Source organism: Penaeus chinensis, chromosome 18, assembly GCF_019202785.1.
Source record: "Penaeus chinensis breed Huanghai No. 1 chromosome 18, ASM1920278v2, whole genome shotgun sequence".
Taxonomy (NCBI): Eukaryota; Metazoa; Arthropoda; class Malacostraca; order Decapoda; family Penaeidae; genus Penaeus; species Penaeus chinensis.
The window spans coordinates 31,433,960-31,446,459 of NC_061836.1; the positions used below are offsets into that span (position 1 = coordinate 31,433,960).

At 39.9% G+C, this 12,500-nt stretch overlaps 1 protein-coding gene across 2 annotated transcripts in view; it reads left to right on the top strand.

Moving 5' to 3' along the window:
• The first annotated feature begins 1,254 nt into the window (after positions 1-1,254).
• The window catches only part of LOC125034561 (ATP-binding cassette sub-family F member 2-like), an 11,884-nt gene continuing 638 nt past the window's right edge, over positions 1,255-12,500 (top strand). Inside the window, exons 1-11 of one of the 2 annotated variants that reach the window (XM_047626450.1) lie at positions 1,255-1,340; positions 3,716-3,822; positions 4,297-4,399; positions 5,385-5,562; positions 5,742-5,959; positions 6,539-6,843; positions 6,966-7,127; positions 9,695-9,859; positions 10,029-10,331; positions 10,511-10,759; positions 11,115-12,500. The exon at positions 11,115-12,500 is cut by the window's right edge and continues 638 nt beyond it. In XM_047626450.1, coding sequence (XP_047482406.1) covers positions 3,724-3,822; positions 4,297-4,399; positions 5,385-5,562; positions 5,742-5,959; positions 6,539-6,843; positions 6,966-7,127; positions 9,695-9,859; positions 10,029-10,331; positions 10,511-10,759; positions 11,115-11,243 — 1,911 coding nt within the window. In that variant the 5' untranslated portion in view covers positions 1,255-1,340; positions 3,716-3,723 and the 3' untranslated portion in view covers positions 11,244-12,500. Of the gene's footprint in view, positions 1,341-1,426; positions 1,604-3,715; positions 3,823-4,296; positions 4,400-5,384; positions 5,563-5,741; positions 5,960-6,538; positions 6,844-6,965; positions 7,128-9,694; positions 9,860-10,028; positions 10,332-10,510; positions 10,760-11,114 lie in introns of those variants that run through there. The other variant, XM_047626451.1, reaches the window with a different exon arrangement.

The window sequence follows — 12,500 nt, forward strand, 5'->3', positions numbered from 1 at the left end:
GAAAATGAATACAATTTAGAAAAGGGATTTCACAATATTTTTATTTCTATTTTGACCGGGGCATTTTGAACTAAAGCTATGTAGGTTTGATGAAAAGATGGGGAACACAAATTTAGGATATGATACATAAAGTCAGAAAACAAGCAAAAATCTGTTTCATGAGCAAAAAAGGAAAACAAATAGATACATATGTATATATATATATATATATATATATATATATATATGTGTGTGTGTGTGTGTGTGTGTGTGTGTGTGTGTGTGTGTGTATTTACACACACACACACACACACACACACACACATATACATATATATATATATATATATATATATATATATATATATACATATATACACACATATATGCAAATATATATACATACATATATACATATACAAATATATATATATATATATATATATTCTGCCTAAGAATGAAATGAAAAAAGTTTATTCAGATTCAATTCAACGCGTTTGCATATTCCCTAACACAAGGTCCTCTACTTGATATTCAGTTATTTAATAGCTTTTATAGTGGAAACGACTAAAATGTGTTTGATATTTTACAAGGATGTGACAAATATAGTCAAAGGCTAAATATGTATATAGTCTTTGAATATAGTGACATTGTAATGCACGCGAATTAGTCAAATAAAGAGAACATTTCCCAGACTCGACTAAAACCGCATATTGTTTATGTGCTATGTAAGGTTTCTGTCCTTATTTGCATTGTGTCTTGAAGTCGTGGATGTATTTTTTTTCTTCTGAATATATAAATCGATAGCCCTGGTCATTGTGCCTATTCGCCAAATAACCTCAGAAACTGCATGTTTTTTTGACATAACTAACGCCTAAGTAAAGAAAAATATAGCTAATGGTTTGATTCTTAGTAATTATCCCCAGCCATGCCATTTTTTGTATATAGTATTGTCCCTTAGATCAAAATAGTTAAGGTATCATCGGTATTTTATAATATTTCAGTCGTCTGCAGTTACTTTTCCCGCTATTTTCATGTGAATGGAGAAGGTATGGCTTTACACTCAGTGAGGATAAGAGTCATCCTCCACGTTTACTTATTAGAAAATAATAAATCACCCAATATTATCTAAAGTACATACCAAAAACCTTAAATTAATATATTCATAACATCAGAACTACCTTACAGACACAAAGAACCTAAAGAGTACAAAATTAACATAAGATTTCCGGTGTAATGCTGGGTGAGTGGCCCTCGTCCCTGAGCAAGTGCCATCTGCCGGCATGAGGTGGAAGTGGTATCCCTGCCGTGATCTTAGCACGTGAGAACGGCTTCCTTGTCCTTCTTTGCGTATTTTTAGTGTAAGTATCCCCTTTTTCGGCTGGTTTTCGCCCCTAGGACTTAGGAGAGGCTATGTTCCGCGTGTTTCCGGGTAGAAATGGACGCCGGTGGGAGAAACGGCGAAAATATGTCCATCGGAAAACTAGGCCATGCGTTGCTTCAGTGGTGTGGCGGATGTCAGTGCCTTATTTAGCCTTTGTGTGACGGACTTCAGCCGCGGAAACTGCAGCCAAGGGGACGTCGGACGAGGCCTTACTTCACTCGCATAATCCCCCGACCTTGGGTACTACGAGGGTATTTTATTTGCTTATTTTTTTTTTTAAAGGGAGAGAAAAGGCGAAATCAGACGAGAGAGAATTAACTCTTAGAAAGGCTGGCTCTCGGGGCTAGGCTTGCGTCATGCTTTTTTCTCCCTACCACATTTCTCAATTTTTTTCCGGGTGGTTCTCCGTGGAATGGGCCGTTCTTCCTTCCCCTTTTTTTTAGTTAATAAGGAAAATAAATGAAGTGATCATAGGCCTACGGCGAAAAAATCTACCAGATCGCGGAGAAAACGAATAATTTTTTTCTTCTTCTTGTGAGCCTATAATTCTTTTCTCATTTTATGAAGCTTTTCATAACTTAATCCCGTGAAATACAATGTAATATCACTGATTGTCTGTATTTGGTAAACAAGTGTGTTCACGAGGACCTAAAATTGATGAAAACCTGGTTAGAATTCCAGCAACCAGGGAAAGTCTGGTGGTCCTTGGTCTAATTCATAGAATATTGATCAATCTGTTTTTGGCATGTATTTCATCAGGCCAATGTAAGTGGGCCAGAAACCATGCTAAAATGACTGGTATTGTTTATCTTATTTAACCCTCTTGGACATCAGCACGATCTTTAAACTTGTATATAAAAAAAAAAAAGGCAGGGCTGAAGTGTTTTCAAGTATATTGGATCATATTGTGTAATGCAATAATGGAGTATTTTAATTTTGTGGATGTATGATGGCATTTCTCAGGCCAGAATTGGGACCTGCTCTCTCAGCCCCGTGCGTGGGGATCAGTCCCAGGCTGGAGTGGATGTTACAGGTTATTTATTATAATTATAGTTACGGACATCAAAAAAAGAAGCTAAGCCCTATATGGAGAGAGATCAGTGAACTTGTAGACCTTTTAGTTTTACCGGAGCATTTAGCAAGATATTTAAATGTGGAGTAGACACTTCTGTGACTGCGCTTTTGTTCCTCTCTTCATACAATTTGTTAAACAATATAGAACAAGAATATATATCTGTTAGTGTGTTTTGATCTATACTTGTTAAGGTTATATTTTCTCACGGGCATCCAATCCTGCAGTTATTTGTCCTCCTTTTGGTTATGCACACTGTAATGTGTGTGAATCTCTCGTTATTTTCTTTTGTAAATATGAATGAAAGTATTTGTAATGTTTATGAAGTGTTTGCACTCCTCTGAAACTTTCCCTATTACTCAAAGCCATTCCTCTATGAACCGAAAACCTTCCTAACTGGGAGGGCTTTCCTCCCCCAGACCTTTATCCGATCTCCATGTTTTCTGATCATGAGCTCTGCCCCTGGACCCAAACATGATTGCCATGGACTTACTCTCCAGGCAGCATTTGTTGCGACCTATTTTCTTTTTCTGGTGTTATTTTTAGCCCACAGATTATTTCATGTATTAGTGAGTGTGGTTTGTCTTTGATTAATATAGTGCACTTACATTTTCCTGTAAATGCATACCAAAGTATACCACCTCCCTGCAAACTTATAGAAAATGTGAGATTAAGAACTCTGGCTAGAGAGAGTAGAGCCAAATTTCACAATATTAATACTATCAAATTCTAGGCCATATCCTTCTACTTTAAAGTAAGGCATACAAGGTTTCTAAATTTATTGGTGAAAGGTTATAAAGTTTGGTCAAGTGCAAAGGCCCCCCTCCCCCTCAAAACCATCTTTTCTTAGTTGTAGGTTACTGGGTAATTGTGTAGTCACCACACCCCTCTGAGACTAGTCCCAGTTACAATAGTGTAGGTACTCAGTCTCTCCACAAACATCATGGCGATCAATGGCAATGTGCCAACTTTGAGTGCGGGAGTTCGGTACATCAAGCCGAATCACCGCCTTGTAGTGCTTTGGCGTACAGCCGCACGCCACATTTCGAGCGGTTTGTCTAGAGACGTGACCTGTCGTGAAGGGTTTAAGAGTGTCCTGAGATTTTCTTTATCTTAGTGCAGTCATGTAAATATATACCATTTACTGGTATCTTTCCTTCAGTTTGGATTAGCCTTAACTCTACATACAAGTTTTGTTACATGAGACTATCATGCTACACATAGGCACAATATTATTTCTGCTTTAAATCTTAGTTAACTTAGATACATTATGTCCTCAGAATACATCATGCCGTCCGACGCCAAGAAAAAGCGAGATCAGAAGAAGAAGGAAGCAGCCAAGGCCAAGGCAAGCGGCAAGAAAATAGAGCCCAAGGAGGACAAGAAGGTGAGAAAATAAGGCAGCGATTTTTATCATTTTGTATTTACCTAATAGTAAGTACTACAAAATTGTGCTATGACTCGACTGATAATTTCAGTGTTTGACGATGTATTGTTTGTTGTTCGTAGGTAATGATACTTGATGATCCTTCTTTGAAAAGTCAGATTTTTCATTTATTTATTTATTTATTTACTATATCATAAGTTGCAATTTTACCTACAAAATGCTAATCATATTAATTGATAGAAAGCTCTTAAGGTTGGATCCTAGAAGTAAACCAAATTTAATTGGACTGTGTGTGATGGCAGAAGCATCAACTTTCTTTGTAGATTTTAGTTATTTTATGAATTTAGACTTTTCTGTCAGCTGACCATATTCCATTATTATATCTAATAGATGTGTAATCAGAATTCTGCTTTTCCTGTACAGATAATTTTGTATCCTAGTTCATATTATTAACTTATTGATTTGTTTTTACAGGCCCAAGTCAATGGATCTGCAAACAACTCTAAGAAAAATTCAAGAGAAACCACACCCATGACAAATGGCAACTCTGAGGCAGCAGAGAAACTAAGCGCAGAAGGTAATTTATTTGGGATGAACCCAACTGCCCTTGATTTATGTTTGGTCCCCTGTATTATTATTATTATTATTATTATTATTATTATTATTATTATTATTTTCTTTTTCTTTTCTTTCTTTCCTTCTTTCTTTCCTTCTTTCTTTCCTTCTTTCTTTCTTTCCTTCTTTCTTTCCTTCTTTCTTTCCTTCTTTCTTTCCTTCTTTCTTTCCTTCTTTCTTTCTTTCCTTCTTTCTTTCCTTCTTTCTTTCCTTCTTTCTTTCCTTCTTTCTTTCTTTCTTTCCTTCTTTCTTTCTTTCCTTCTTTCCTTCTTTCTTTCTTTCTTTCTTTCTTTCTTTCTTTCTTTCTTTCTTTCTTTCTTTCTTTCTTTCTTTCTTTCTTTCTTTCTTTCTTTCTTTCTTTCTTTCTTTCTTTCTTTCTTTCTTTCTTTCTTTCTTTCTTTCTTTCTTTCTTTCTTTCTTTCTTTCTTTCTTTCTTTCTTTCTTTCTTTCTTTCTTTCTTTCTAATGCTGCTACATACAGATGGCTCCACATGTGCTCAGCCGGCAAGGAGTATCAGTAGCCCTAGTGACTGATACTGATTTCCCAATTCCTTGAATTGGTGGTAAAATGTTCTTTTTAATACAGTTGACATTGATACTGTTATCACATTTGTTACGATTATTAAATTAGTATTACATTTTCAACATTTAAGATGATGAAATGATGCAAAAGACCCTTTCTAAAAGTTGAGGAAAAAATAAACAGATGAGATATGTAGGACTCCTTGGTGACTAAGCACTTGTAGAGAGCCATCTATGTGTAAATACAATAAATAAACTTGTGTTATATTGGGCATTGCATGTATTCTTGCCATATGTGCTAATTGGGTTGAGTAGATTTGACCAAGTTGTACAAATTATTCAATAAACTTCTGTTATATTTACCATGTATAAATTATATTTTTACTTGGTGAATTTCATACATTTCATTCCTTTTCTTTTGGACAGAACTGCTTTGTCGCCGTCTTGAAGAAGACATGAAGATTGCTGCTGAAGCACGATCATGCACTGGTGTCCTGGGTATCCACTCACGTGCTCGGGATGTTAAGATTGACAACTTTTCCATCACTTTCCATGGTTCAGAGATGCTGCAGGACACCAAGCTTGAGTTGAATTGTGGACGAAGGTGATTTGGCAACCTTTGATTTGTGTTTAATTTTAAGCATGATTTATGTTTATTAAGATGTTTGAAATTTGTATTGGATTGATTTAAAGATTTTTACATTTTGATAAGTATGCAGACTATCCTGTGTATCACAGGATAGGTTAATTGTTGTATTTGTCTGATCACTAATATGTTTACAGATATGGACTAATTGGAGAAAATGGTTGTGGCAAGTCCACTCTGCTAGCAACAATAGCAAATAGGGAGGTGCCTATTCAAGATCACCTTGACATCTTCCACTTAGTAAGAGAAATGCCAGCATCAGAAAAGACTGCGCTTCAGTGTGTTATGGAGGTTGATGAAGAGAGAATACGCTTGGAGAGTTTGGCTGAAGAGTTGGCGACGAGTGCAGATGACGGTAAAGTTGATTTTTATTCAACATTCCTTGATATATATCACAACCATTGAACTTTAGGGAGAGGTTTCAGAACAAATTATAATTGATGAAGTGTGGGGATGTTTTATTATTATTTGCACTTTTGGTTCATTTAGAGGTTTTCTATTTTGCATTTTTCACGGAGCATACAATATATGTACTCTTTTTAATTTCCAATTTATCTTCCTGATTGCTGAAAAAATATATATGCAAAAGGCACCCTTTTCAGCTAAATAGCATTTTTAAACTTTTTGGCCATTACTAATTTAACAAGATGAATTACATACCCAGTATTGAGCTTTTTGTAAGATCATTGTTTGTAGACTAATCTCTCTCTCTCTCTCTCTCTCTCTCTCTCTCTCTCTCTCTCTCTCTCTCTCTCTCTCTCTCACTCTCACTCTCACTCTCACTCTCACTCTCACTCTCACTCTCACTCTCACTCTCACTCTCTCTCTCTCTCTCTCTCTCTCTCTCTCTCTCTCTCTCTCTCTCTCTCTAAGCCATAATTAATTTAGTAATGCAAATATTTCTAGTCTGATACATATTTCTGTGAATCTACAGAGTCTCAGGAACAACTCATGGATGTCTATGACCGTTTGGATGAAATTGGAGCTGATACAGCCCAGGCAAAGGCTGCCTACATTCTTCATGGTCTTGGCTTCACCCATGAGATGATGGAGAAGTCTTGCAAAGATTTCTCTGGAGGATGGCGAATGAGAATTGCTCTTGCCCGCGCTCTGTTCGTCAAGCCGCATATTTTGCTCCTTGATGAACCTACCAATCACTTGGATTTAGATGCCTGCGTGTGGCTGGAAGAGGAGTTGGCAAAATATAAGCGTATTTTGGTCATCATCTCTCACTCGCAGGTCAGAACCCCCCTCCCCTCCCCCCCCTGTTTTTTTTTTTTTTTATACATGATAACGTTTTACATACTTTAACTGTTACCCATGTTGTTCGAGGTTTCATTTGTTGTTGCTTCGTTTTTCAGGATTTCTTGAATGGTGTTTGCACAAATGTTATCCACATGGAGAAAAGGAAGCTGAAATACTTTGGTGGTAATTACGATGCCTTTGTACGAACAAGAGTTGAACAACTTGAGAATCAAATGAAGCAGTATCAGTGGGAGCAGGACCAGATTGCTCATATGAAGGTGAGAAATTTACTTGATTAACAGTGTAATATTTTTATCAGGTTTTCAGGTTATATATCCCCTTTAGATAAAATTGACTCAGAATAGAATGTTTATATATATTTATATTCATTTATACTGAAAAGTAGAAAATTCTGTATATCAAGTTATAAGGACTTCTATCACACCTTTCTCTCACCCACCTACCTATCTACCTAATCACCCACCCAGCCCACCCACCCATCTACCTAATCACCCACCCAGCCCACCCACCCATCTACCTAATCACCCACCCAGCCCACCCACCCATCTACCTAATCACCCACCCATCTACCTAATCACCCACCCAGCCCACCCACCCATCTACCTAATCACCCACCCAGCCCACCCACCCATCTACCTAATCACCCACCCAGCCCACCCACCCATCTACCTAATCACCCACCCAGCCCACCCACCCATCTACCTAATCACCCACCCAGCCCACCCACCCATCTACCTAATCACCCACCCAGCCCACCCACCCATCTACCTAATCACCCACCCAGCCCACCCACCCATCTACCTAATCACCCACCCAGCCCACCCACCCATCTACCTAATCACCCACCCAGCCCACCCACCCATCTACCTAATCACCCACCCAGCCCACCCACCCATCTACCTAATCACCCACCCAGCCCACCCACCCATCTACCTAATCACCCACCCAGCCCACCCACCCATCTACCTAATCACCCACCCAGCCCACCCACCCATCTACCTAATCACCCACCCAGCCCACCCACCCATCTACCTAATCACCCACCCAGCCCACCCACCCATCTACCTAATCACCCACCCAGCCCACCCACCCATCTACCTAATCACCCACCCATCTACCTAATCACCCACCCAGCCACCCACCCATCTACCTAATCACCCACCCAGCCCACCCACCCATCTACCTAATCACCCACCCAGCCCACCCACCCATCTACCTAATCACCCACCCAGCCCACCCACCCATCTACCTAATCACCCACCCAGCCCACCCACCCATCTACCTAATCACCCACCCAGCCCACCCACCCATCTACCTAATCACCCACCCAGCCCACCCACCCATCTACCTAATCACCCACCCAGCCCACCCACCCATCTACCTAATCACCCACCCAGCCCACCCACCCATCTACCTAATCACCCACCCAGCCCACCCACCCATCTACCTAATCACCCACCCAGCCCACCCACCCATCTACCTAATCACCCACCCAGCCTACCTACCCATCTACCTAATCACCCACCCATCTACCTAATCACCCACCCAGCCCACCCACCCATCTACCTAATCACCCACCCAGCCCACCCACCCATCTACCTAATCACCCACCCAGCCCACCCACCCATCTACCTAATCACCCACCCAGCCCACCCACCCATCTACCTAATCACCCACCCAGCCCACCCACCCATCTACCTAATCACCCACCCAGCCCACCCACCCATCTACCTAATCACCCACCCAGCCCACCCACCCATCTACCTAATCACCCACCCAGCCCACCCACCCATCTACCTAATCACCCACCCAGCCCACCCACCCATCTACCTAATCACCCACCCAGCCCACCCACCCATCTACCTAATCACCCACCCAGCCCACCCACCCATCTACCTAATCACCCACCCAGCCCACCCACCCATCTACCTAATCACCCACCCAGCCTACCCTACCCATCTACCTAATCACCCACCCAGCCCACCCACCCATCTACCTAATCACCCACCCAGCCCACCCACCCATCTACCTAATCACCCACCCAGCCCACCCACCCATCTACCTAATCACCCACCCAGCCCGCCCACCCATCTACCTAATCACCCACCCACCCACCCATCTACCTAATCACCCACCCATCCTAATCACCCACCCAGCCCACCCACCCATCTACCTAATCACCCACCCAGCCCACCCACCCATCTACCTAATCACCCACCCAGCCCACCCACCCATCTACCTAATCACCCACCCAGCCCACCCACCCATCTACCTAATCACCCACCCATCTACCTAATCACCTACCCAGCCCACCCACCCATCTACCTAATCACCCACCCAGCCCACCCACCCATCTACCTAATCACCAACCCAGCCCACCCACCCATCTACCTAATCACCCACCCACCCATCTACCTAATCACCCACCCAGCCTACCCACCCATCTACCTAATCACACACCCAGCCTACCCACCCATCTACCTAATCACCCACCCAGCCTACCCACCCATCTACCTAATCACCCACCCAGCCTACCCACCCATCTACCTAATCACCCACCCAGCCTACCCACCCATCTACCTAATCACCCACCCAGCCTACCCACCCATCTACCTAATCACCCACCCAGCCTACCCACCCAGCCTACCCACCCAGCCTACCCACCCACCCATCTACCTAATCACCCACCCAGCCCACCCACCCACCCATCAACCGTGGAGAGGGGCTCTACACACGCACACACACTCGCTCTCACTGCCATTTCATACTTTCACATACGCACACACGAATATACATTTACTTAGTCTTTCTCAAATTTTTGCAGAACTACATTGCGAGGTTCGGTCACGGTTCGGCTAAGCTTGCACGTCAGGCACAGTCCAAGGAAAAGACCCTGGCTAAGATGGTAGCAGGTGGTCTTACAGAGAAAGTTTCTAAGGACAAGACACTTACCTTCTTCTTCCCAGAGTGTGGGACAATTCCTCCTCCAGTAAGATTGTGGAAGATAGTTTTTATCGAATGTTGAATTATTACTATCATAATTTACTTTATAACCCTTCATTTGTGTAAATAATGTGCAGTTGCAAATGTAATAATGTGTGCATAATGCTTGACATAGTATGTAAAGAACACAAATGATATCATCTTGATAATTTCAGGTAATCATGGTACAGGATGTCAGTTTCCGCTACAAGGAGACTACACCATACATTTACAAGAATCTGGAATTTGGTATTGATTTGGACACACGGCTTGCCTTGGTAGGGCCAAATGGTGCAGGAAAGTCAACCCTTCTAAAACTTCTTTATGGAGATCTGACCCCAACTCAAGGCATGATCCGTAAAAATTCCCACTTGAGAATTGCTCGTTATCATCAGCATCTCCATGAACTTCTTGACCTTGATCTTTCTCCAATTGATTACATGATGACTCAGTTCCCAGAGCTGAAGGAACGTGATGAGGTAAGTTTAGAATTTGAAGTTGAGAATAATGCAAGTGTTAACCAAGAATGTCCTTGGCATAATGAATAGAGCATGGACATGTGCCGTTTCATATATTATAGATAAATGTCTGCTTTTTTTATAATGTGTCCTAGCTGAAACCTTTTCATACTATTTAACTTTGAAATGTTTACCTTAAGGTACGAAAGATTATCGGGCGCTATGGATTAACTGGGAAGCAGCAAGTATCACCTATTCGTCAGTTGAGTGATGGACAGCGTTGTCGAGTCGTTTTTGCGTGGTTGGCTCATCAAACCCCTCACTTGCTCCTACTTGACGAACCTACAAATCACTTGGATATGGAAACCATTGATTCTTTGGCCGATGCTATTAATGACTTCGATGGAGGCATGGTCTTAGTTTCTCACGACTTCAGGCTGATTTCTCAGGTAAGGTTTAGAAGAAGAATAAATTTAATAAGTAAGTTTTACTCTTGTGGAATATATTCACTAAAGATGAATAGAAGTGGTGTTTTTTTAATACTGATTGGTCAATGGAACAGTGTGTCCATATTTTATAGGTATTAGTAATCTCATACTTGTGCCATTTATACACGTTATCCCTTGTGACATTACATACTTTTTTTTGTTTTGTTTTGGAATTTATTATATCTACCATTTGCTCTACACCTAATTTTTAAGACAACTTGTAGTAGAAATAGCCACTCACTTTATTATTATTACAGAATCTTGAACATGTAAATAATTTTCCATAGTCTTAGTTTCATTTTTATCAATATTACAGGTGGCAGAGGAGATTTGGATTTGCGAGAAGGAGACTGTTACTAAGTGGGAAGGAGACATTTTGTCATACAAGGAAATGCTGAAGAAGAAGGTTCTAAAGGATAATGAAAAGAGAAAGAAAATGTTCTAATTTGAAGTAAACTACATAAATATTGTTTTGGAAATCACAAGAGTATTTAAAAGAACTTGGTGAGTAAAAAACTATCCACCCAAATTTAAGAGATACTTTGTGCAATTAAATTGCTTAGGAGTTCCATTTGATCACAAAAAAATATAAATATATATCGTGTATTATTATTATTATTTATTTATTATTTTTTCATCTTTTATGGTGTTGATCATTGTCTATCAGGAAAAAATAAAAGTTAGCATGCTCTTTAGTGATGCATTTATTTCCTGTATCTGTGGTGTGATATCCAATTTTTTTTTTTTTTTTTTTTTTTTTTTTTTTATTATTATTAATGGCTTAACATTTGAATATTTCATTGACCATTTGTTGATCTTTGATATGGAAATCAGAGCTAATCAGGTAGATCTGGGAGACAATACAAGATAAATATGTATAAAATGTATAATATCTGTGTACTGAAGACTGTTATCACTGTGATCGTGTGTGGTTATTTCTGAAAGGGTGCAAGAGCTTTTTTTTTTTTTTTTTTTAATTTTTCTTTTCTGAAAGCAGTTGACAGAGTGAGAGAAGTAAAGTTTTTTATCATTTGCACAAATGTCACTCTTCTGTTGGAGATTTAGGGCAACTGATTTCTTTTACGACGTTCAGTATCTAACCTTTTGAAAGGAGGGGCTTGCATGTATCCCCAACTTTATGTACTGGTATATTTGTAAAATTGTAATACCCTTGACAATTTGCTGTTCTTGTAGATGTGATGGAGTTGAATAATTGATACTTTTATTTTATGTATATTCTGTACTCTAATAAAAATCCGAAGAGTATTTTGTAGTTGGCCATCTGTCAAAATTGAAGAAGCACCTTTTCTTGATTGGATTGAAAATAGAATAAAAAAAATCAACACTTCGGTTTTATGTACGTTTATTTGCAAGGCATTTTGTGTGTTGATGTGATACATGTATTTTCCAGATTTGTTAAATCTAACGAGTTCTGTGTAATGAGTATTAGTTTGAGTGATGAGTCTTTGTAAGAAACATTAAACTTGAAATTGTTTGGGACATTTTAAATTAAAATATATGCTAGAAATATATGTTACCACTTCTAGATTTATGTTTGCAGTTATACTTGCCCTAGCCATTTTGTTGTGCAAGCAGAATGGTCCCATTTAACTGTAACAGACTAGTCCCAGAATGTTGGCAGGAATAGTTTAACTTTTCATTATATTCTTTTAGCCTATTTGTTCTGCTTATTTTCAAACAT